Source organism: Nymphaea colorata, chromosome 2 (assembly GCF_008831285.2).
Source record: "Nymphaea colorata isolate Beijing-Zhang1983 chromosome 2, ASM883128v2, whole genome shotgun sequence".
NCBI lineage: Eukaryota > Viridiplantae > Streptophyta > Magnoliopsida > Nymphaeales > Nymphaeaceae > Nymphaea > Nymphaea colorata.
The window spans coordinates 32,122,325-32,148,753 of NC_045139.1; the positions used below are offsets into that span (position 1 = coordinate 32,122,325).

The following is a 26,429-nucleotide window of genomic DNA, read 5'->3' on the forward strand; positions in this document are numbered from 1 at the left end:
AAAGGTTTTCCAAACACAATTTTTTTTTTCAAGATTTTTTCAAGAAAAAAAAAGACTTTTAGAGAAGCGAAAAACCAGAAAAGTAAAATCTATACATTTGCAACCAAACAGGTCTATACTAGAAACTTTCTGGACTAGAGAATTTCAAAACGAGTTTAAACTTGTTCTATACTAAAACCATGTTTTCAACTTGGCTTTGGCATCACGCAAAGAACTTAATTGTTTCCATATAGTGCCTATTAATTCCTTGACCAGTATTTTTATATCGAAGATCAATGAATATGAGATTTACCTCTCATTAATTATTCCTTTAAAAAATGGTGGAAAAAATAATATGAAGATTAAAATGGTTTTGTACTGATATCTCTAGCCTCCCTTGTTGATGTTTTACGAGGAGAATCTTGTTTCAGGTGGTGGATATGGATGATATGCCCTTGGGGCAAGTGTTAAAGGCCCTTCTACTATCCCTTTTTGCACGCAGAAATTCTTTGTAGTTTGCTTAATCAGCCTTAATCTCTTTGTTTCAAGGAGCTTGTGGAAGTATCGAAACTTGTAGATGATATGAATCTTGAAATCTCCTTAGCTCATCGCTCCATCAGCTCATGTGCTGTTAAATAAACATCTTGTGGGGCTCGTGAATGCATGAGTATCAAATCAATGCCTTACAAATATGTGAAAATCATGTTCGCATGTGATGCAAGGCTTCTGCTTCTAGCTCTTGTGTCTTTTTCGAAACAATGGTTTTCTTAATTTCATTTTTTAAAGTTTATTTTATGTGTTTGTGCCCTAAACCTAAATTTCTGGTTCTGCCATTGGTTTCTTCTTGGATACTGATTTGTATGCCATCTAATGAAGTTTGTGTGCAAGTTGATTGCTGGTATTCATTCATCTGAGCTTCATTTTGGTAGAACAATATGATCGTGTGGTGGTTGTTTTATTATTTTAGTACATCTTTTGGGTGTCCTGAAATTCTTTGGTCGGAAACAAAAGAAATTCATAACTTAATGCTGAAATGCCTCTTTCCATTCTTGCCAGTCCATCTTTGGGCAAAGGCTGTGATACACCCCCAGTTAAAATGAAGGACATTGTGGCTCCTGTGAAGTCTGCGGTTGACAAGTTCCAGTTGCTTCCTGAGTTTTTAAAGGTAGGCATGTTTTGTTAGCCACTTTCTGTCATTCCTTCTATGGCTTTTCATGTTCTTGAGCAGTTTCTTGATTGATTTGAGTGGCGAGTATTAGGTGAGGGGGTTGGTGAAGCAGCACATTGATTCTTTCAACTACTTCGTGAATGAAGACATGAAGAAGATAATTCACACCAAGGGCAATGAAATCGTTGTGTCTGATGTTGATCCTAGCTTCTATGTCAAGCAAGTTCTATCCTTATTCTTTTCATTTTATTGGGTTCCACCTTGCCTTACAGTCGTTTTTTTTGTTTTTGTTTTTTGTGTAAGTGGAGGAAGATTTTGATTCTTGTATGCATTTTCTTGGGTGTAGGTACCTAGACATAAGGGTTGAGAAACCCATGCGACAACTTGATTACATGGTTCAGGAGCTCACTCCTCAAATATGCAGACTTACAGATACTACGTAATGTCTCAACCCTGTTATTTTTGGGCCATGGTATATGTATGGTTTTCAATATGTAGTGGTTTAATCGTGATGTAGAAGACCATTAGGTTTGTTTTTTCTCCTGGAACAAGTTTTTCTTTGGCAGGTTTAGTTCCTGTGTATAAAGTCATTGATATATCGTGGTCCGGCTCTGGGGACCTTCTTTTTGAAATTAACTGAGAATTGGATTGTTGTAATTGATGGATCTCTCTGCAGGATCTTTCGATAGGAAATTAGTTTTTAATAATGGATGGATGTATCTTCAGGTTCCTTAAATATTATTCTGATTTTATTTTAGAAATTTTTGGAATTATAATTGATGGAGCTGGCTGCCCGATTCACCAATAATATGAGAGACTTAGTTCTTGAGCTTTATGGTCATTGCATAGTCAGGAAAAAAACATATTTTGCTTCCACGAGCCTCCTTAATCATATCACATCCGTATTATGGCCCTTACACATACAATAAAAGGTGGTTCTATTGATGTTTTGAGAATTTTGGCTGTAATTTTGACATGGCTGGTGGAAGCAGAAATCCTCACCACTGAGTTAAATAAGTTTTAATCCATTGCAACACACAAAAGTTTCATGTAGTTCATAGCTTCCTCTGAATCACTATTTATTGATCCCTTTTCCTCATGACACTCTAAAGCTGTTGGCATTATGTTTATTAATTGATTTTTTAGAAGTTGTTCATCATCTTTATAGCCATTTGTCCTCTTCATACAAGGACCAAGATAACCTATTTATGTTTTTTGATGAAAACTCGAAAACAAATCTCCTATTATAATGTTTGAAATTTTTGCAGTTATGCTGCACCTATCAAGGTTGATATAGAATATACAAAAGGAAGCACCAAAGGAAACAGAGATATTGAAAGGAAGGTGATTAAGAGTTATATTTACTATTTTTTCCTTTGCATGGGGATTTGTTGTTTATACTAGTTTTTTTTGTGTATGGATGGTAATGCAGAAGGATGTTGTAATTGGATATTTGCCAATCATGTTACGAAGTTGCCGCTGTGTATTGAGTGGATTAGATGAAGCAGAACTTGCAAGGAAAGGTCTGTTTCTTATGCATGGTTGTGACATCATTCCGTTGCAACTGACTTATTTTTTCATGTCTATAATAAATTGTCTTGTTAGTTGTAGTTCATTTCTTGTTTATATACTAAGTTCAATTTGGTTCATCTTTTCAGGTGAATGCCCCCTTGATCCAGGTGGGTATTTCGTTGTTAAGGGGACGGAGAAGGTATTAATTATATCTAGATCTTACAGTTCTTCGTGTGTTCTGGTTTTAAGAGACTGTCACTAACTCACCTTTGATCTTGTTGGAGTTTGGGATTTTCTTTATTGTAATTTAAAAAGTTGATTTCAAGGTATTTTGCATCTCAAAACATGGCAAAATGATGATATTTTGCTTGCACAAAAGAATTGGCTAAGACTGGTGAAATTATAAAACAAGAAGTGTACACTTTTCTTGGTTTCATAATTCTGAACTCTTAGGATTTTCATTACATAGACTTTTCCAAAAGGGTTGCTGCACCTGAGTGGATGCAACTCAGATAGGGATGTGGGTTAACAGAAGTAGAAAGCATTTGCTGTGCAGCTTGAAGACAGTCAGTAACACCTGACTATTATTTTCCCTATTTGGGTATAGGGTGGACTTGCATTCAAATTTGGCCGGGCACTTTGTATCACAAAATTGGGTGCTGTGACTATTGAGTATTATCATCCTTTTTGTTGTATTAGAAGATAAAAGGGAGAAGAAAGAAGAGTATGTGATAGACTGCTCCTTCTTCTTAGAAGCTCTCTCTCTCTCTCTCCACCATTTACAGTTTAAAAATATGAGTTCAATAAGTCTGGAAACTTGTCCTTTGCTTAGATGTATTCTTCACAACTTCAACTGTATAATGCGCTATGCCTACAGACTTGGGAGTGAATGTACTATATGTAATCTGTTGATCTATACAGTAGATTTTGACAAGCCGAAAAGTGTTTAAATCACTAAGTTTAAATTCTATATAGACTGTTAGAAGCCTTAATTTAATGTTTCTGCATTATTATCCTACGCAGCTTCTACCCTTATAGACTTCCATTTTGTGCAGGTGATCTTGATCCAAGAGCAACTTTCGAAAAACAGAATCATGATTGATATTGATAGCAAGGGAAGGCACGTAAAGTCCTTTAAGCTTTCCTTTATCCCGAAAGATGTCGTTTATGAGTTAAATTGTATTTTTCCAGGAAGATTGACTGCACATTGAAAAGTTAATGGGCATGTTGTTTTATGTTCCTGGAAGGATTTTCCGTTTTTGCTTTGTTATTTTTAGTGTTCGCATATTCTAGGATTTTCTTCACAGGGGGGTATAGATAGGCTAAGTATAAAATGTGTTTTTCCCTCCGTGAATCTCCATTTTCCAGTATTTTTCTCCATCGCATCTATCATACAGAGAAATAAATAGACAGGTTATATATCCATTTTCACAGCAACTATTTGCATCCCATTTTTTGGGGACCAAGTTTGTAAACTTAGTATCTATGGTTGTCTGCTGAGTGCTAAACTCTGTGTATGATGATTCATCACTAGTAATTTGTCATGTACATAAAAAAGGTGATGGAGGCAATAGATCATGATTGCATAGTTAAAGCGATTGCAACAGACAGTGTATTTATTTTGAGACAATCCTGCTCAATGAACAAACAACTGATGTTCTGATAGGTTTATAAATGATATGCGAATCATAGTCACAAAAAAAAAGTGTTTAAAAAAAACACAAAAAAATTGTGATACATAAGTCAGCCGTTTTAAAACATAAAAAACACCAAAATGAAAAAACAATTGCAAATACTATACTGTAATTTTCTGAAAATGCTTATTCCATATAACAACTTTCTATCCTAGAGGCTAGAAGTGCAATTCTTCCTGGTTAGTTTCAGCATTTTCTCGTTTATTTATATGCATGCAAAATTTTTATTATCTTATTATATTTTGGGTGCTTTCACTGTTTTTCTTTATTGTGCACTTACACTTGTGTAAGTTTTTCAAGTATAAATAATCAGAATGGACATTTTTCTTTGGATAAATATTGTACTGACGTCCTGGTTTCTGTTTCCTGTTTACTAGTGTCGTAGCATCTGTGCAGAGCAGCACTTATGAGAGGAAAACCAAGACCAACATTGTGATGAATAAGGACAAGATATATTTGCGGCATAACATATTGACAGAAGATGTATGCAAACCTCTGAAGTTATTTAGATACACAGTGTTTAAGGAAATTTTTCTATACCATCTAAGTTATTGTGGATCTATTGTAGGTTCCGGTTATGGTAGTCTTCAAAGCGATGGGAATGGAGAGTGATCAGGAAGTAGTACAGATGGTCGGGAGAGATCCTAGATTTTCATCTATGCTTTTGCCATCTATTCAGGTATTATGTATTTTTCCTTTTTACTTCTTGGTACAGTTGCTTTTCTTCAATATTGTTTGTGAAACGAAGTTTGTGTGACAACAAAAATCCTTTACGAGATCTTACTCTAGGTAGTGTCACCAACTTCTTGAAATCACTTTTTTTGTGATATTTTTGTTTGCTCATTCTAATATTTACGATGCATATGGGATTTGCTTGTAAAAATATCTACATATTCTCTTGTTTCTATATGTTCATTGTTGTTGTGCAATGCATAGTAGTGCAGGGACCAGATTAAACCTGATTGATGCATTTGTTGAGAATCTGAATATGTTTAGATATTTCTATCAAATTCAAGTTCGTTTACCTCATATAGCTTGTCTAGAGCTGGATTCACATCCATACCGTGAAATAACTGTCTGGGGAAGCTTGTTCCGTAAGTTTATTATGGTCTAAAGCTTTTTATCCCTGTTTTCTGTAAGCTAGAATGAATTAGTTATGAGTTTGGCAAGTGGATCCATATTGAAGCCGTCTTCAACTTTGGTTTTCTTTCCCATGGAAGAGGTGGAGTTTGAAAAATGTCAAATTTCGCTTGGATATATCAGTCAAGACTCAATAGCTTCTGGTGTCTCTATGTAGTAAAAGGAAAAACTGAAAGCGCTCCATCAACTATGTCCTGAACTATGCAGTAATAATGGAGAGCTGGTTAATTATTCAGACGACACGAATGCATTGAGTATACTGAAAGATAGTTAAGCATGTTCTGTTCACAAGTGGTGACGAAGATTTCCATAGAACAAAATTTCATGACTATGATTTCTTTTATAGCCATGAGCCTTATAGTCTTTTATAAAAGATCAAGACAAAAGAAAATTTTGATTGATGAATCTTGCTGCGAGTTAAGAGCAAAAGAAGAAAATTGAGATGCTTTAGCCCAGTTAATTTGGCCTTCAAAGTAAGATCATCTTAAGCGATCACCAAAATCCATTTTTCTCTGATATAAGAAGCAAAAATTGGGGAAGATTGTGCAGGGGTATCATTGCTTGGCCTTAGGGTAGGTAATTTGTATTTTTTTTTTACCAAATTACATGCTCAAAATTCAGAGATTGTCAAAATTTAAGGATGCAAAATCCAGTCAATCTTTTTACCAGTATTTACTAAAGGAAGCAAAACTGGGTCATTCTTCCCAAGTTATGTAAGCTATGTCACATGGACTTGTTTAGAAGGGTGCCACACCTATACCACCACTGAGGGGGTGGCTCAAAAGTCCATATGTTCATGTATATAATGTACATATTATGTTTTATGTGTAAATATATGTGAATGTATTTATCAATGTATACATTTACATGTACATGCATGAGAATGCATGTATGTTTTTGCAATTTATATTTTTCGAAACTTTTCCCAATTCAATATCAAGAAGTTACGATTCAGCTGGATTTCTACCAGAGAGAAGCTTCTGTTTATGTTTATGGACCCATGTTTATGTATGTGCATGTATGCATGTTTATATTGCTATGTTTATGGACACAGACATCCAACTCAATGATTTTTCTAGTTTGTTCATTTGTGTGCTTGCACTCTGAAGTGCTGAAAGCTTGTGGAAAATAATTCATTAGATACTTAATAACAGAAATAACCTGGATTTGCTGACTTTTCTTCAGCTTTTGGAACATGTTCCCTAATTTTATTGTTTTAGTTGGAAAAATAATTTGATTGCTTGGCTTGTCATGTTGGTGTAAACTCAGGGAATGGAATATGTGCTCTTTAACTATTTGCACTTTTGAATACCATGTCCTTGTCTCTTACTAGTGTTTCTTGTTGCTGGTGTTATCCAGTTGTTAAAAAAGCTGTTACTTTTGGCATGGGTAGAGCTGTATGGATAACATTGAGACATAAACTGTTGTCTCCTGTTTCTTTTTTTGTTTAGGACTGCGCTTTCCTTGGAATACATACAGAGCAACAAGCAATTGATTACCTGGAAAAGAAGGTGAATTTTATTTTTTTTACAATCTGAATGCCCACAAATCTATTCGGGATTTTATGCTTCCTTTTCTCCTTAAGCCCATTATTCTGCGAATTGGATATAAATAACTTTTTCTTATAATGCGAAGGAACATTTATTATTTATTTTCATGATTTTCTGCATTATTTGTTTGAAATGTTTATGCCATGGGTAAAGCTGGATGGACTCATTAGCTATATAAGTATGGATTATCATCTCTACCCATTTAGGTTGCTCATCTGCCTTTTACAATTTTGGCTCATTTTCATTTTATATTTCTGAAGATGTTTCATCTGGTTTGTAGTTTACGTGTAAGCTGGATATGGTGGCAACTCATTTTGAAGGATACATGTGCTAGTGCTGACAATTCATTTTCCAAATATAACTTTTATTGATTTGTAATAGGTGAAACGGTTCACAATGGGAAATGTTCAACGGGAGAAGGTTCTGAAATATGTCTCATCACTTCAAGCTCTGTTCACAGTGATCAAGTAGAACCTAATTAGGTCTGTACATTTATGTTCATTGTGTATCACTTGTAGGAGGAAAGGGCAAGAGACATTCTTCTCAATGTCATCTTCTCCAATGTTCCGGTATGTCCACTTTTCTTGATGTTCTTTCTTTGTGCTTTTGGTATTGGGTTTGAACTTTGAAGTGAAGTTGCTATGTTCTGATTGTAGGTTTACCGGTACAACTTTCGTCAAAAGTGCATTTATATTGCTGTAATGCTAAGACGTATGATGGAGGCTGTATTGAATCCAGAAGCTATTGATGATAAGGTGATATCATTCTTTTGTAATGTAGAAATTCTCTCTATTTGGATAGAAATCGTGCATGCTTGTCTTAGTTCAGCGCAGACACTCTGCTGCCCACATCCTAAAGATTTCCATCATTGTTTTCTGATAGTTTTATTTATTTGTTTCTTGCAATTGATCCATATTTTGACTATGCTGTTACTGAAATCACAGGATTATGTGGGGAACAAACGTTTGGAGTTATCTGGGTACATGATATCTATTCTTTTCGAGGTACCCCTGTTCCCTGTGGGCTATTTGCCTCTAAGTTCTTTGTAAATCTTCTTGCTGAAATTTTATTTGGTTTATAGGATTCATTCAAGAATATGAACTTTGATCTCAAAAGGACCATTGACCATCTTCTTTCAAAGTCAAATCGCTCAAGTGCTCTTGATATTTCTCAGGTAATACAACAAATGGCATATTGATATGTTCAATAAAAATATGGAATAGTGTGCACTAGGTTGTCTTCATTTGTACCAGATGATGGTCTTCAGATTAACATTTATGACAAAGAACTTCAGTTCTATATTATATGAAGCTGCTAATTCCATTGATTTTTGGACAACATTTTGGAATTGACCATGAACAAAGTGCAACTTGTCACTTTTTACATTCTTGGAGTTTTAGAGTTTAATCATATAATTTTGGACACCATGATTTTGATCCTTAACCTTTCTTCCTGTTTCACTTTTTTAATGTTTACAGGCTTTTGAGTTTTGGGACATGCCTCAAGGCCCTTAGCTCTCATGTTCATAGCTTCATATTAATATGTGAGATTCATGATTTCTCCTATCTGTACTTGCTGCAGAAAATAAGGAAGGATATTATTACTCAAGCCCTTGAGCGCGCTTTGTCTACTGGTGTTTGGGATGTAAAGCGATTCAGAATGAGCCAGAAAGGTGTTTCCCAGGTTGTCCCTTGCCATTTCCGATTTCTCTAATATTCTCGGCTCTTTAGTAGCCTTAACTAGTTATGATTTTCAATTAAGTTATATATAATAATTTTGCCATTTGCAGAAGCTGGTTGATGCATGTTTTAGAACATGTTAGGATGCTGAAAAGCCACTAGAAAATGTTATGGACCTATCGTTCATACTATGGTGGTAGAAACTGTTGCTTTTACATAGGACCGAGGCGCCTTTATGCAGTTAACATTTTATTGGACCATAATAATTTGTACAAGGACTTAAGTGGATTTCTTTGTTTGAGCCATCCTATGTAGTTCCATGATATTTTTTCTTTACCTAGAACATCAATAGCTAAGCTTCTAATGTTCAGCTTATGCCAGGTTGTTTCCCGGCTGTCATATATTGCAACACTGGGTCACATGACACGTATTGCTTCTCAGTTTGAAAAGAGTAGGAAAGTGAGTGGACCTAGAGCTCTGCAGCCAAGTCAGGCAAGATAGTCTTCTTACCTATTATTTTGTGTTTTTTTTGCCTAAAAGTTTGAGCTCCTTTTACATTTTCTTTCAAACTGCAGGAATGTTTTTTTTTTTCCTGTTAATTCTTTATCTTGTTCATGTTTCATTTCTTGTATATTGATCAGGGTGATTTTGTTTCAAACAGTGGGGTGTGCTTTGTCCTTGTGATACGCCTGAAGGAGAGTCTTGTGGGCTGGTGAAGAATTTGGCTTTATTGACACATATTACAACCGATGAGGAAGAGGGTCCATTGATCTCTTTGGTTTGTTCTTTTACTTCATGTAAACTGTAACTTGTTCAATGTTTGAAATGTGCAGTCCTTCTGTGTTGTTGAAAAATGACTACATGGCCTTTAAAAAATATTTGTTGAAATGCATTATCAGACTTTTTATTTCTTCAGCATCTGATGATTACATATTTAGTTTTTAGAGATGCTTTGTATCTCATATTTCTTCTTCATAACATAGCTGCAACTACTGCATGTATAATATAGTTAGTTTGGATGTGCACTTTTTTGTTCAAAGTGTGCGTTACATCTACTATCCTAATGTTAATTGTAGTATTGTACATTTGTACTATTAAATAAGCTTGATATCTAACTGATGTCCTGTTTCAGGATTTATGCTCTTTTTTTTTTCGTACACAAACATTTTTTTGTGATATTAATTCACTTTAGATTGAAACTGTTGCATTTGATTTATAATTTAGAAGTCATCATTTGAATAGGCGTTATTCCATGAAAGGAGTGTCAATTAAAATTTAAAGGATATGCTTTTGTGGCAATGCTTCTTGCCTGTTGAAACTGTTGCTTTATGATTTGTGTTTATCTGAGCTAGAAGTCATGCGTGTGTAGTTGACCTTATGGGGATCAAGTTTCTGTAAGAATGTGATAACAAGACTTCCCTGCAAAGATGACTGAAAGGATGAAGTCTAAGCCATCCACATATGATGAAAAAGAGCGTCACAAAAGCTTACAAACTCCAATATGTATAAAGCAGCTCAAATACATATGAAAAATGATTATTGGTTAGAGTACTTCAAAAGTATATATTCGGTGACTGGGGCGTACCACCTTTTTGCAGATATAATGGAAGAGGATAGGCCTCTTAGACTTAGCAAGTCTACAAGGTTGGGTATAAAAATGTAGCAGTTGTTAGTTCTTTATTGGGTGGTCCGGTCAAGTGTCATGAATTAAAAATGAGTACAAAGATTGTCCAAATTTTATGTGGATAAAGTACATGTGTATTTGTCGGGAGTATGGAGGGTCTGTTCTCTCTCTCACTAAAGTGGCTATAGTGAGGATTGGAATTAGAGAAATGAGGATGAGAAGATAATGTGTTATCTTCATTAGTTTCAAGATAAATAATAGTACAAGCTTTTCTTAGGCACATTTTTATGCATAAAGATCCTTGTATATGAAAAATGAACTACTATGGAGCAAAATGGATAGTAGCGGCAAAAGTTCACCGCCCTAAACATATTTCTGGACTCATAGGAGGTGACTTACCTTACAAATATATCGAGTAGTTATTACATGTCTGACAATTTTATTCTTTTCTTTGACACTAAAACATGCTGTTGCAAGCATTATTGCTGTAGCAGGGGAGTGTTTAAAATATTTATGTACTTGGGACAGTGTTACAGCTTAGGTGTTGAGGACTTGGCATTACTTTCTGCAGAGGAGATCCATTCACCAGGTTGCTTTCTGGTTATATTTAATGGACTCATTCTTGGTAGACATCGGCAGCCTCAGGTATTTATGTTTTTTTGTTTTGGTTATAAGGGAAATTTCTGTAACTTACCTCTGTGATATGTTTTAACATGGGTAGCATTTTTCTAAAGCTATGAGGAGATTAAGAAGAGCTGGGAAAATTGGTGAATTTGTTAGTGTGTATGTAAACCACAAACAGGTATTTGGATTCCTTCAACTACTTCACAAGTTGTTTCTGCATGCATGTGGGTGGATGAATTGGATGCTTCTGTGTTGGTGTGCTTGCAATGTGTATATGCATGTAAACACCACTATATATGCATGTTCGTGTATGTGCGATGCACATGCATGTGTGCTCATGACACCAACTCTTTCCAATGATGTTGGCAGTTTTATCCATGTTAGGTGAAAGTTGTTCATTTCACTACCCATCAGAATCCAGAAGGTCATCAACGACCAGTCCTTTTTGAGAAATTCCATCAAGGCTCTGATTTGTGGAGGATTTCCCCTTTTCACTGGTTACACTGAAGAGACACTAGATTCCTAGAACAAAAGTCACTGACCTTGATGACTATATCAATGATGAGTCAAACAGGTTCATTAACCATTTAAAAGGTCATAGGTCAGATAAGGCAGGCTTACTGTTTTGTCCAGCTAATTATCCACGTGTACAGTAGTATGTTGGATGATTCCTTAAATTTTGGTTAAGATATTCATTCACTTCAAATAATCTTAGCCTTCTTTCAAGAGACTTGTTGAATCATAGTTTTGAACAATCTCAGATTGTGGTCTGCCAGATCAAATCATTTAAAATATCTATATGATCTATGTCAGATGGGTACTTTGTTTGAGTGAGGTGCCTGTGTCGACACGGGTACGGGTGTGCCCTTAGACACAGGCTGAACATGGTCAAACCAGTGTTGGGTGCAGTCAACGCACCCATGACCATATCTGTCCTTTTTTGGACAGGTGAAAGTTGACCATGTCCATTTTTGTCCACTACTTAGGTTTTCTTTTAAACCATCATGTTTATACAATGGAAATGAAAAGGACACTAAAGGGCTGTTCATGTTCTTTGTGGTCTAACTCCACCTATTCAGTAGGATTTTCTGGTGAGTTTTCTCGGCTTGTTTTGCTGTAATTTTCTGGCAACTTAATTTTCTTTATTGAACTTTCTATATTGTTTTGTAACTTTGTTCGCTTAAGCTCCTATTATATATATATATATATATATATATATATATATATATATATATAATATGCATATGTGTGTGTATACAGCCGTGTTCCTGTACCCAAATTTCTTGAAACTGCTCCCACCCTTACCTGTACCTATTAGTAAAACCAAAGATGACCAATTGACCTTTGAAGAGGTACTTTGAAACACATATTAGATGTTCTGCACTCTTTTTCTCGGGGCAGATATGACTTGATGTCAGAAGTGGGCCTGTGCAAATAGCCAGGCGGATATAAAAGTGAATCAGTTAATCTTCCTTGCCATAATCTGACAATAAGTTCCTATTAAATTAAATAATCTGATCCTCCAATGGAGAAAACAGTTCGGATGGAGTTGTGTCTGTTGTGAGAGCAATGACAACAACAGCCAGGAGATAATGGCTGAACAAATCAGAGGCAAACTCAAACTGCAATGAGTAAAAACAGTGATAGATGAAAAATATGATATGAAATTTTAAGTGCTTCTGTTCAAGGTGGAGTCAAATATTAGGTTTCTATTCAAAACTGAAATTAAGGTTTCTCTTCTAAATAGAACCTGTTTGCTTGTGAAGACTGACCTTTGGGGTAAACAGATTGCAGCCAAACAAGACAAAAGAGGGAAGAAAAGAGACAAAACTGATTTTTTTTTTATTAAGAATAAGAAATATGGGGTGTTGAAGAGATGAGATGATTTAAGGGATTTTAGGGGAACAATTGTATCATAAAGGGAAAAGGAAGACATAAGAGAGAGATATTAATCAGAAACAGAAAGACGTGCAGAGGGATTTGATTCAGAAACAGAAAATGGATGTGGAAGGATTTTAGGGAAAAAAGTAATTTTTTGGCCTGAATAAAAGGGATGAGATCTTCTGGGACACACCTTTTGGAATCAATTATGGCCCCTGATATCCAACTTGGCTCTGGTACCATGTTAGAATGCCCACCAGGTTCATTCAACACAGGGTAGAAGAATAAAAGGGCTGCAGCAGTGTGTATCCCATACTCCCAAAGCATGGGGTATGACCTAATTTGGTAAGTTTTGTATTGGGGGCAACAACAAATTAAAACATGTATACATGCATAGATTGACTGGACTCATGTACATATGTTGGATCCTTATGCAGATCAATCGACTCCTAATAGCATATTAGAGATGCAGTTTCATCTTTTTTTGCATGACTGTGTATTGTTGTGCAGAAAGTTGGACATATTGAGTATCCTGGTGTAATTTCTTGTTTTTTTCCAGAGATTTACTTTGAGTATGTTGAAATTGAAAAAGACTATTCGAAAGTTTCATCCTTTTATGTGGTTTGTAAGTGGGATCAGTATTGATTGTATTAGGCTTTATTCCATATAAAACTCATACTCCCTTCCATTCTTATTGCTTGTATTGCAGTCCTGCATTTACATAGCGTCAGATGGAGGTCGTGTGTGTCGTCCACTCATCATAGCTGATAATGGTGTCTCGAGGATCAAGGAACATCATATGGCAGCTCTTCAGGTTTCTGTCAAGCAATAAAAAAAGTTGATCTTCCTGATTATGTTATGTTAACTGCAGTAAACGATTTTTGTTTCAGCTGGGGTTGCTTTCTTTTGATGATTTTGTACGGGAAGGATTGATTGAGTATCTGGATGTGAACGAGGAGAACAATGCATTGGTTTGTCAGCCACTAATAGCTTTCAAGATATTGCTTCCCCTCTTCTCTGTTTTAGACTAATCATTGTGTGGTTCTTTTCTATTGACAGATTGCTCTGTACGAGGGAAGTAAGCCAGAAAAGAATGTCACACACATTGAAATTGAGCCCTTCACAATATTAGGTGTTTGTGCAGGATTGATTCCTTTTCCACACCATAATCAGTCTCCCAGGAACACCTACCAGGTTTGAGAGCCATTCTCGTGGTTGGTTTCTTTCTTTGTGATTCATGAGTCATATTGAGGCTAATTGTTTTGTGTAGTGTGCTATGGGAAAGCAAGCAATGGGCAATATTGCTTATAATCAAGTAAGTTGTTCAAGTGCTATTTCTTTCAATTTAGTGAGGTAAATGCTTTCTTCCCTTTGAGAGTCTGCATGGACTCTGCTCATGAATCTATCAGAAAAAAGTTGCTGCCCCTTAGACCTGGTTATTTTCTAATGCACGTGCCTGGGCTCACATATGCCCCGTTGTGCACATGAATGCGCAGACATGTGTACTTGTAGTTTTGTACTTGTATTTGTCTAATGGGTACAGACGAGTAAAAAATGTTTACTTTTGCTTTTTTTCTGCATGTGCATGTATATTTGCATTTGTATTTGTATAAATGCCACTAGACGTGCAAAATTTTGTGTTTGCTTTTCTTAAACTTGTGAAATGGGTATAATATGATCAGTTCTGTTACAAAATAATCATTGTTTCTTTCCATATATGGCCATTCATGTTGAACACAGGCTTTAAAAGTATAACGACCTGAAAATTTTCCTAAATCTTTTTGTAAGTGAATCCATTGGTTTGGTTTTTGAAACCTGTGGAATCGGTGCATCAGTGCATGTACAGTCTAGGTTTTCATTAGGAAATATTCATGATATCGATGTCATGTAAACTATTGATAACTTGATACTTGAACATGGGTATGTTTGATGAGTTTTTTTGGTTTAAAAGGTAATCTAGTTTTACTCTTATTTACTTGTATGGTTTCATTTACTTTCTGTTTCTTCTCTATGGCAGCTTTATCGAATGGACACACTCCTTTACCTGCTTGTCTACCCTCAGCGACCTTTGTTGACAACCAAAACTATTGAGCTGGTTGTTATTCGTACCTCATACCTTTTGGCTCCAACTTTAGTTATCTTGTATAGCTTTCTTAACATTTTTTATTACGCTCCTTCTGCCTGTTTCAGGTAAACTATGACAAACTTGGAGCTGGGCAAAATGCAACAGTAGCTGTGATGAGTTACAGTGGTTATGACATTGAAGATGCCATTGTTATGAACAAATCTTCTCTGGATCGTGGTTTTGGCCGCTGCATTGTCTTCAAAAAGTATGCACTAAAACTTTGAACATTATATTTGTGCTTCCTGGCCATTGTATTGGTTAGATTGTCTCAGGAAGCTCCTTTATCATTTTAACCTTGCTGTTAATTGAATGGACTTGTAACCTGAAATGGTTATGACTTAGCAAACTTTAGTGGCTCGTTCCTTGCAAACCTTGCAAATAAGATATTTTCTCACATGCAACTGTACATGCACCCACACACATACATGCTCACACTTTCATGTGTGTGTGCATGCACAGTTGCTCCACACAAGTGCATCATACATGCATCCACACACATACATGTGCACACCTATTTGTGTGGAGCAATTGTGCATGCACACACTTGTGTGGATTCATGACGCAGCTTGAACAACAAACAAGGGGACTCATTTTTCTCCTGATTTTGTCTATAAGCTCACTTGAGTAGAAAATTGTAAAGAGGTAAAAGACAGAAGGAAGGAAAAAGGGCTTTAGACTCTCTCTCACTCTTAGTATTTCTCAACAAATTGAGAGCTTTTGAGCTCTCATGCACTATTTTTTTTTTGTTTCAGCAATATAAAGCTCTTTCACTCTCTTTTATGGTCCATGGAAGTGCTGCCTTGACATTATCTAGCGTGTCAAGGCACTAGCGTCTTGATTGTCATAGAAAATGCATTTTAATTAAAAAAAGCATTGTTTATGTCAGTCGAAGAAAACAGAAAAAAAATGTTGTTTTGAGAAAAAATACCAAAATGAAAAAAACCAGAAAAAACACGTATAATTTGCATTTCTTTTGAATTTTATTCATGGTTCGCTTTTCTTCTTTTTCTTTTCTTTTTGAATTTTCTGTTTTTTTCACATTTTTGCATTTTTTTTAATGGCCAGATTTTTTATTCACATTTTATTTTTAGTTTTTGAATTTTTTGAAAATTTGCTGAGAGTTTTTTGAGATTTTAAACTTTGCCGTATTATACCCAAGAAAAACATCACTGTTTAATAACTGAAAACGAAATTTATGACAATGTTAAAATCCCAAGACTTCAGGTCCTTGTTTCCTAACAAGGATCGGAGAATTCTTTGTTTGAGAACTACATGAATTGCATTATAACTTTGCACTTACTGCATCCTATAATCCATCAATCTCAAGTGAGGTCCTCCCTCCTTTGATTTGAGATGGGTAATGGGTTCATGGTTCTCAAGCCTATAGTTTGTTAGAACTTAGAACTATGAATTTAAGGTGGGCCTTACCTTATATTAGATCTAAGGTAGTCAAATGCCCCTTTGATCGCTTGGTGTCTTGCCACCTTGGTATATTAGATCTAAGGTAGTCAAATGCTCCTTTGATGACTTGGTGTCTTGCCAATTAGAATGACTTCAGAAACCTTTTGCATTAAATGTCTTGCTTGAATTTGTTAGGCATTTAATTTATGAAGGAAGATGCCTCATCAAGAACTATACATTTAGGTGGGCAATTTGGACGATTTTATTTGTAAAATAGAGTTGAAGCAGATATTTGTGATAAAACTTAAAAGGTACATGTGGAGTATATGAATCATGTAACTCTCTCTCTCCAGATTATGATAGAAAAGTTAATACTATCGATTTATATTCATTTTTTTTTCATTTATATTCATTTATTTTTTTTCATGTGAAATTCTTCACAATTCTGGTAAAACGTAGCCCATGTTATTTATTTATTTTAAAAATTAAACAAAAGTAATATTAAATTTATGTGCTTTTCCAAAGAATCCTCAAAATTGTATATGTCGATATGATTTACTATATAAGTTTATTAGTGCAATAAATTTTATGTTTATATTTCACATATATATATATATATATATATATATATATATATATATATATATGTATGTATGTATATGTATTTTTTTTATTGTAAAAATATTAGAACTATGCTTTCAAAAAAGAAAGTCAACATTTCACAAGCTTGGAAAATTTTAAAAAATAAAAGATATAATGGGAAATAAATATGACATTTGGGATAAATAAAGTGATAGAAAGCTAGTCAGTCCAAGTTGATGGACCAGAAATTATATATTACGCATAAACAAATAGAGAAACACATACATGTACATATGTATGTATGTATTTATAAGGTCAGTGATTAGTTGGCTGACCAACTACTAGGTGGACTAGTTGACGACCACCTAGTTGCTGGTCTGAGGACACATGTCAGTTGTCCATTGGCTAGTTGGGATTTCAACTACTAAGATGAATAGTGGATCAAAATATTCATCACCATTCACCAAGTAACAAATGTGCTGATTTAATCAGATACTCTATTTGGATTTGGCTCATTTGCATCCTTTTACTTATGGTGCTATTAAATTTGTTGATTTCAAAGAAAAACTATGGGAAAGCAAGTTTTATCATACTATTACTTGTTTACCTAATCAATATCATTTGCACGTACCGCCCTGGCATATTTCGTACTGCAGTTAGTTCTTCTAGTTATTTCACATATGATCTCCAAAAGTGCCCCTTTTGTAGACATTGTTTATGTTCCTTAGTTGAAATATATATTAATTTAGGTCGGTGGAAATTCTATTTCAGGTCTTCAGCTATTGTCCAAAAGTATGGAAATCAAACATCTGATAGAATAGCAAGGCCTCCCACAGGAAAAAGTGGGAAAGGTGGTTTTGATGATTCTCGCTTTGCGGTAATTGTTGTATATGCTGATTTTATTATTGGGTTTTTCTTTTCCAATCATATGATTGTGTGCAAACATCTTTTGTCTGTTTAATTGTCTTTTTTTGTCCCAGCTTCTATTAGAAGTTATATTGCCTGCTTGATTCTCCCCCCCCCCCCCCAACCCCCTGTCCAATTGTATCAACATGCCCACATGAGTATAAGATGTATATGATATTGCTATGCAATTTCTGTTTTAGCTGAATGATTCTTGCTCTAACACTAAGAGAGAACTTGACACACATTTACCGGTTGGACGTTCTTGAATTAAATAGCATTTGGTTGTATAGTCTTTGCTTAATTTGCTGCACAAGTTCACAGAAGTTTTCAAGAATGAACTGCTCGTAGGACAAACTGCCATTTGTAGCTTACTGAAAGTATGGATTCTAAAGGAACGTGTAGCTCGAGAGTCTTTTAGCATCTCAATTTTGTTGTTTATGGTATCTTGTTATTGATGAGGAAACCTACTGTAAAGTGTAAATGGAGCATGCTTAATATATACTGCACTACGGTCTGGCTAGTAGAAGAAATCTGTGCTATTGTATCGTGAGCTTTTATTACTATTTTCTTTGTAGGCCAGTTGTATACCAATTTGTAAAATGTGGACTGTATCTTGGCAGTCAAGCGTTCAACAAGACATACAACAGAGAAGCTTGTAGAAATTGTACAAATTTCTAGAAAAATGTTAAAGTATACTGATAAGATTAGAAAGAATAATACTTTGATTAACTTCGAAATCTGCCCTAACTCCTCTTTATATAAACTAGAGGAGAGTGAGAAGATACAAGAGACCCATCTAAAGGAAATGTTATTACAAAAGTACCCTCTTAAACCTAAAACTAAATATAAACACATCTTAACACTCCCCCTCAAGTTGGAGCGTATATGTCAAATAAGCTCAACTTGGAACAGCAGCTTTGGAATGGTCCCCTTGCAAGAGCCTTAGTAAAGATATCAACTGTTTGCCCTGTAGTTAAAATGTGTGAGGTACTTACAAACCCCTTTTGAATCATGTCTCTGGTATAGTGACAATCTACTTCAACATGCTTGGTTCTTTCATGAAAAGCCGGATTATTAGCAATAAACAGTGCAGCTTTGTTATCACATAACAATTGCATAGGAAGAGGCACTTCGACAGTAAGATCCAACATCAGGGATCTAACCCACATAACTTCAGCAGTACCCTGAGCCATAGCTCTATACTCAGATTCTGCACTTGATCTGGCAACCACAGTTTGCTTCTTACTCTTCCATGTAACCAAGTTAGATCCAATAAACACACAAAATCCAGTGGTGGATTTTCTGTTCGAGGGGCATCCCGCATAGTCGGCATCAACATACACAGATATAGTGAGTGAGGTACCATTCTGAAAGAAGAGTCCCGTTCCTGGTGAATTCTTTAGATACCTAAGAATCATCATAGCAGCATCCCAATGAACTTTCTTGGGCTTATCCATAAATTGACTCACTCTGCTAACAACATAGGCAATGTCAGGTCGAGTAACAGTGATGTATAGGAGCTTCCCAACAATCCCTCTATACTGTCTCGCATCAACATCTTCAGTATCATCATCATACAAGCGGGTATTGATATCCATAGGCGTGGATGCAGGTCGACACCCCAGCATCCCTGTCTCTTGCAAAACATCAGTAACGTATTTCCTCTGGCACATGATAAGGCCCTTTCGATTTCTGGCAAACTCAATACCGAGGAAATAACGTAGTTCACCAAGGTCCTTGGTGACAAAGTGTTGTCCAAGAACATCCTTGATGTTGGAAATCCCCTGATCATCATCCCCTGTAACAATGATATCATCAACATAGACAAGAACTATCACCGTACCTGTAGAAGTCTTCTTGACAAAGAGGGAATGATCGGCCGAAGAACGTCTGAAGCCCTCATTCTCAATATTCTCTGACATCTGAAACCAAGCTCGAGGACTCTGTTTCAGACCATAAATCGCCTTTCGCAATCTGCACACTTTCTGACACTCCCCCTCAGCAACGAACCCTGGTGGTTGCTGCATATACACTTCTTCATGTAAGTCACCATAGAGAAATGCATTTTTGACATCAAGCTGTGATAGGTACCAATTCTTGCTGACAGCCACAGCAAGAAGAATCCGTAAAGAAGCATGTCGTGCCACAGGAGAGAAGGTATCATAATAATCAACCCCATAAGTTTGGGTATAGCCTTCAGCAACCAGTCGAACTTTATATCTGTCAATGCTGCCATCCGCTCGGTATTTGATAGTAAAGACCCATCTGCAACCAACAATGGTTGCATCAGCTGAAGGAGTAACAAGTGTCCAGGTGCCTCTATATTGAAGAGCATCCATCTCTTCTTGCATAGCTGCAGCCCATTTTGGATCAGAGAGAGCATCCATGGGATTCTGTGGAAGAGCAATAGCCGACAACCCCTTGACAAACTGGCGGTACATAGGAGTGAGTCTATCCATGGATAAATGACCAGAGATAGGATGCAAAGTGCAACTGCGTTTGCCTTTCCTTTGAGCAATGGGCATATCAAGTTCATTAGGAGCATGAACATGCTCGTGACATTCTCCTATGTCATCATTACATAAAAAATTGTCAGCAGAGTTTGTGTCAGGAATTACCTTGGGCGTGCTGGGTGAAGGCACAGGTGCACAGTGAGCAGGCGCAACAGGTTTAGTATGACGGTGGTAGACAGCCCCAAAGCGTGAGTCAACTGGTTTTGGACAACTCATGAGAGGTAGAGGAAAATGGACTTCATCATTCAATTCAGGCGCCCTTAATTGAGTTCCATTTGGGGAGAAGAAAGAGGTGGACTCAAAGAATGTAACATCAGTAGTCACATAATACCGACGAGTAGAAGGATCATAACATCGATATCCCTTTTGAGTGCGGGAATAACCAAGAAAGATCGTTTTGATGGCCCGAGGAGACAACTTATCTTGCCCAGGACCAAGCAACTGAACAAAGGCAACACATCCAAAAACACGAGGTGGAACAGAAAACAAGTCTCTGTCAGGAAAGAGGACAGAGATAGGAATAAGGTCTCCCAACACAAATGACGACATACGATTAATAAGATAGCATGCCGTGAGAACAGCATCTCCCCAGTAAGAATGGGGAACATGGCTATGTATGATAATGGTTCTGGCAACATCAAGAATATGACGGTGTTTCCGTTCAACAACCCCATTTTGTTGGGAGGTATAGGCACAAGAGGTTTGGTGGATGATACCCTTATCCCTGAAAAATTGTTCTAAAGAGGAAGCACAGAACTCAAGAGCATTGTCAGAGCGCACAATTTTGACACAAGTATCAAACTGAGTCAGAATTTCATTGATAAAATTTTTGATTACATGACCCACTTCAGATTTATTCTTCATAAGAAAAACCCAACTAACACGACTGTGGTCATCGACAGCAACAAGATAATATCGATGACCTTGAAGATCAGGTGTACGACTCGGGCCCCAAACATCAAAATGAAGTAACTCAAACACGGAATGGCTACTTCTACTGGGCCGCAGAGGAAAGGATGACCGATGGTGTTTGCCCAACTGACAAGACTCACATTGAAAAGAAGACTTAGGAGACAGCTGAGGAAGAACATGCAGCAGTTTCTGAAACGGTAGATGTCCAAAACGTAAATGCCAAGTATAAGCCGAGGATGAGGATGACCCTGAAGAGGTAGACCCAGCAAAGGGAAAGGGATGCACTAGCCTGTAAAGACCTCCCTGTTCACGGCCACTGCCAATCACCCTGCCCGTCAGTATATCCTGAAACACAAGAGAAGAGGAGTCAAATATAGCACGACAGTTTAAATCTCTGGTAATCTGACTGATAGACAGTAGGCTATGTGGGAATTCTGGTGCATGAAGAACATGTTGCAACGACAATGATGAAGTAAGTTGGACCTCTCCATGTCCAACAACTGGAGAATATTTGCCATCTGCTAGAATAACCAAGCGACCAGGTGGAGCAGGGACATAAGAGGTAAACTGTGCCTTGTCTCCACAGAGATGTGTCGATGCACCCGAATCAATGAGCCAATCTGTAGTGTCAGTAGCAGGAGTATAGGCAGAATACATACCAGATGAAGACACACTGGCAGCAGTAGTGATAGTAGAGGTGGTCGGATCAGGAGCTTGTTGAGGTCTATCTCCAATCAAGTGTCTCAACTGAGAGATAATATCATCTGCACGTAACTCACTGGAGGAAACAGTATGCTGAGTCTTAGGCTGCTCTGGAGAATCAGTAAATACAGTCTGATTTGCAACAGTTGGACGACCATGTTTCTGCCAACACTTATCCACAGTGTGACCAATGCGATGACAAAACTGACATACTGGGCGCGAAGGGGTATTGCCACGGCCACGATATCCTCGTCCTCTGGCAAAGAGGGACCCACCTCGGCCACGAGTAGCAAGCATAGCAGAAGTGGTATCAAGAACAGTCGATGCAGGGATTGGAATTCTGCTTAGCCTACTATAAGCCTCATCAATAGGAGGAATCGAGGGACTAGTGAGCATCTGATTCTTTGCTGATTCATAAACAGAGTCTAATCCAAAGAGAAATACCCCTACCATAAGCATATCTCTATATGCCTTTTGTTGTTCACACTTACATGCAGGAAAATAGCTATTTAGTCTCTCAAACATGGACTTGAGACTAGAATAATAAGTATGAAGAGGTCGACCATCTTGGCGCATCGGATGAATATCATGATGAAGCTGCATAATTCTTGTTTCATTCCTTGCTTGTGAATAGGTGGCTGCAAGGGAATCCCACATATCCTTTGCACTTTCCTTATGCAAGACTTCATTTGCAATGTCTTGAGTAAGAGTACCAACAATCCATACCATAACCAACGAATTATCTTTAAACCAAATAGTATATTTTCCTACCTTCTGTACGGGCTCGGGCTCCAATATGAGATGTTCCTTCTCATGAGTAATCAAGGTTCTTTTTATTTGCATGGCCCACATCTCGTAATTACCCCCATCCATTTTGGTGATAATGCTGGAAAATGGGGAACTCTTCATCTCTCCCGACGATACAAAGGAAGAGGTATTAGCGCCACTGCTAATTTCAGACATCTTTCAACACAAAGGAGGAAACCGAGCCACAGAATAGGAAGTGCAGGCAAAAAGAAGACAATCACATATCGAAAGACAACATGCTGATCATGAAGCAATATGCAGTTAACGCGCGCAGCAATCCATAAGGCTGATCGGCTGGAAGAGGCAACAACAGAGCTGAACTAAGAGAGATACCAGAGACGACAGCGAAGACACTGAGAAGAAAATCAGCGTGCAGAGCAGCGGAGACAGCGTGCAGCGGAGAAGCAGCAGCGACGGACGGCGGCGGGCGGAGATGACAGCGACGGCGGGCGGAGGCGGCGGGCGGAGAGGACAGTGACGGGCGGAGATGGGTGGACACGAGCGGCGGAGGAATAGCATCGACGGGCGCAGTCAGGCGGCGGGTGGCGCCGCTCAATCGGCGACGGCGCGCCGAGGAGGAGGAGACGGCTGGAGCTCTGATACCATGATAAGATTAGAAAGAATAATACTTTGATTAACTTCGAAATCTGCCCTAACTCCTCTTTATATAGACTAGAGGAGAGTGAGAAGATACAAGAGACCCATCTAAAGGAAATGTTATTACAAAAGTACCCTCTTAAACCTAAAACTAAATATAAACACATCTTAACATATACTATTGAAGAAAATCACATGTAAAGATATGCTTGAAAAAATAGAATATTGTCTACAAATCTACATAAATATCAAGAAGTAATGCTAAGCAAGACTTAAAGCTTTGCAACCTAAAAACTGATATAATGTTATGAAGTATGTATGATGTTAAACATCTTAATCACGTTCAAGTGCATATGTAACTGCAAGCAACGGAATGATTAAGTAAACTGATTATAAACCAGATGAAATTAATCTAGTTGACAATTGATATACTTTTTTGATAGAAATTGCAAACTATATGATTCTCAACTCTCTAAAGTTTAGATAGTCAACTTTTCATATGTGAAATTAAAGTTATTAAACCTAGAAAAACAATGAATAGATGATAAAAGGAAGAAAAAAGCAAGAAAGCAAAGGGTAGGAGAGAAGAAGAAGCAAGAAGGTAAGGAAGAAGAGGAAGAAGACGAAAGAGGTTAAGGCAGAAGAAGAGGGAAAATGGGAAAAGAATAAAGAAAGAAAAAGGTAGAAGAAGAATAAATGACTTTAGGAGAAGAAATCTCTTTCTATTTTTGCAAAATTCGGCGCCTACGTACTACAGCCCACCCAACCCAAACACACATAGCTCCTGGGCTTTTTAGGTGTCCACCAGCTAGTTACCGTTGTTAGGATTTGACTACACATTTATAAACAAATTTTGCCACTTACCCCTAGAAGCGTCCTTTTATGCTGGGTTTCTATGCTTAATTTTTTGGCAGCTATAGCTATCATTGCAATAGGAGATGGATTAATGTTCTCTTTGAACTTCATTTCCTGATTTCCAGGTCAGGGTTGCTATTTGTAAATGACACTTTTTTCTTAGATAATAATTTTATCTGTTAATACGCCGATTTCTGAAGTTATCAATCAATTTAGTTATCTTTGTGCTTTTTTCGAATAGGTGTTGGATACTGATGGTATTGCTGCACCGGGTGAGATAATAAGACCAAAAGATATTTATTTAAATAAACAGAGCCCTATCAACACAAGGGATCGTTTTGATCATCCTATGGACTTACCAGATAGGTATGTTATCTTAGTTGTGGTGGAAAAGCTTTCTATTCTTGAGGCATAGGAGAGGGTTGTGACAAAGGTACTCTAACAAAAATGCCACAAAAGTGGCATTCTTGGGTTGCCTTTAAAAAAAATCATGCCCATTGTAATCTATGGAGGAAATTTTAGTGGGATGATTCTGTTTTAGGCTATGATCAATGTACAAAGTGCCTCCCACCTGTCTTCTCGTTAGATGCTTAAGGTTTTTCTAGCCTTTTGTCTAATTCGGAATCTCATGTTTTGGGTACTCTTTACCAGCGCGTACAAGCAATCAGGCCTGTCCTATAAAGGTCCCTTAGGAGAAACAGCTGTCATTGACAAAGTCCAGTTGTCAACGGACAACAATAATAATCTCTGCATAAAGTTTCTTTTTCGCCATACGCGTCGGCCGGAGGTAGGTTGTTCCTATAAATTTTCAGCACATACATCAAAACAATATTGATGTCTTTTACAATATGTAGCTGATTAAATTTCATTTGGCTGTTGTATCTTTTCAATGACTGTCCAGCTTGGTGACAAATTCAGCAGTAGACATGGACAAAAAGGTGTTTGTGGTGTTATTTTGCCGCAGGAAGATTTTCCATTTTCTGAACGTGGTATTTGCCCTGATCTGATTATGAATCCTCACGGATTTCCAAGGTAAACATTTGCTTAAGCTCCAAACATGTCTAAAGTTTAAACTTTAAACCATATGTTTCTATTGTATCTTTATTAAATCCGTTTTATGCCTGTTTATTTATACATATTGAAATGTGCATGTGGATTATCCATTTTCTTCTTCTTTGAAAATTTACGTGCTTAGTTTGATTAGTTGGTTCACATTTTTTGCTAGATACTTGTTTAATTCGTTAAGCACATACTTGTCTAGTCTATGTATCGGTTTTCTTTTCCCTGTGCTAGTCGAATGACAATTGGGAAGATGATCGAGCTCTTGGGAAGCAAGGCTGGGGTTTCAACAGGGAGATTTTTTTATGGGAGTGCCTTTGGTGAGCCAAGCGGCCATGCTGATAAAGTTGAATGCATAAGGTAGACCATAATTTCTTTTCCTGATTATTGGTTAAACATTATTATTAACATTATTATTATTATTATTATTATTATGTAACTATCTGGTCTATTTTCGTATGACAGTCAGGCCCTTGTAAACTGCGGTTTTAGCTACAATGGGAAGGATTTCATCTATTCAGGTTTTTATATGCACATAATGCATTACATCAAGTAAAATTCTAGCTCCCATATGATGCCAAATGTTCTTATGTAGGCATAACTGGATATCCACTTCAGGCGTATATATTCATGGGACCAATTTATTACCAGAAGTTAAAACACATGGTATGGCACTTTGTGTAGCTTGGAAATTTTTCTGGATTGAAAATTCTCGATTTAGTTCTGCATTAAATTTGAATTCCACACTATCTAGAAATGTTTTTGTGAGAAGTGGTTTAATTCATGTAGCCATGACTTGCATTTATGCTCATGGAGTTCCATTTCATGTATGTCATTGATTAGCATGTATTTGTGGGTATTCGTGTGAGCATATTTGCGAGCATGTTCATGTTTCTCTTTTGAAGTTAGTAAAAAATGTGTAAATTCGTGAATTTTTTATTCCTGCATGATCCATTTGAGTGGGAATGTGAATGGAACCTCTTCTACCCAGTGTTATCTATATTGTAAACCTATACGGTATGCTCACGATACACGATATGCTCATGTATCGTAAGCATATTGCCCATATCGTACGATACTGGTGATACACTCCCGTATCGTACAATACAGAGGAAATCA

The 26,429-nt window shown here is 36.9% G+C and overlaps 1 protein-coding gene across 2 annotated transcripts in view; it reads left to right on the forward strand.

Annotated features, from left to right (window-relative positions):
* Positions 1-26,429, forward strand: part of LOC116247183 (DNA-directed RNA polymerase III subunit 2) — a 32,282-nt gene that overhangs the window by 1,321 nt on the left and 4,532 nt on the right. The window contains exons 2-34 of one of the 2 annotated variants that reach the window (XM_031619194.2): positions 1,036-1,144; positions 1,239-1,366; positions 1,494-1,586; positions 2,416-2,491; positions 2,580-2,670; positions 2,806-2,858; positions 3,715-3,779; positions 4,731-4,836; positions 4,922-5,032; positions 6,945-7,004; positions 7,425-7,463; positions 7,562-7,612; positions 7,700-7,798; positions 7,988-8,047; positions 8,125-8,217; positions 8,625-8,726; positions 9,104-9,214; positions 9,384-9,500; positions 10,875-10,991; positions 11,068-11,148; positions 13,561-13,665; positions 13,742-13,822; positions 13,911-14,045; positions 14,122-14,166; positions 14,869-14,946; positions 15,042-15,181; positions 17,731-17,836; positions 24,493-24,617; positions 24,903-25,038; positions 25,153-25,283; positions 25,545-25,670; positions 25,776-25,831; positions 25,906-25,976. In XM_031619194.2, the coding sequence (XP_031475054.1) occupies positions 1,036-1,144; positions 1,239-1,366; positions 1,494-1,586; positions 2,416-2,491; positions 2,580-2,670; positions 2,806-2,858; positions 3,715-3,779; positions 4,731-4,836; positions 4,922-5,032; positions 6,945-7,004; positions 7,425-7,463; positions 7,562-7,612; positions 7,700-7,798; positions 7,988-8,047; positions 8,125-8,217; positions 8,625-8,726; positions 9,104-9,214; positions 9,384-9,500; positions 10,875-10,991; positions 11,068-11,148; positions 13,561-13,665; positions 13,742-13,822; positions 13,911-14,045; positions 14,122-14,166; positions 14,869-14,946; positions 15,042-15,181; positions 17,731-17,836; positions 24,493-24,617; positions 24,903-25,038; positions 25,153-25,283; positions 25,545-25,670; positions 25,776-25,831; positions 25,906-25,976 (3,097 nt within the window). Of the gene's footprint in view, positions 1-1,035; positions 1,145-1,238; positions 1,367-1,493; positions 1,587-2,415; positions 2,492-2,579; positions 2,671-2,805; positions 2,859-3,714; positions 3,780-4,730; positions 4,837-4,921; positions 5,033-6,944; positions 7,005-7,424; positions 7,464-7,561; positions 7,613-7,699; positions 7,799-7,987; positions 8,048-8,124; positions 8,218-8,624; positions 8,727-9,103; positions 9,215-9,383; positions 9,501-10,874; positions 10,992-11,067; positions 11,149-13,560; positions 13,666-13,741; positions 13,823-13,910; positions 14,046-14,121; positions 14,167-14,868; positions 14,947-15,041; positions 15,182-17,730; positions 17,837-24,492; positions 24,618-24,902; positions 25,039-25,152; positions 25,284-25,544; positions 25,671-25,775; positions 25,832-25,905; positions 25,977-26,429 lie in introns of those variants that run through there. The other variant, XR_004170828.2, reaches the window with a different exon arrangement.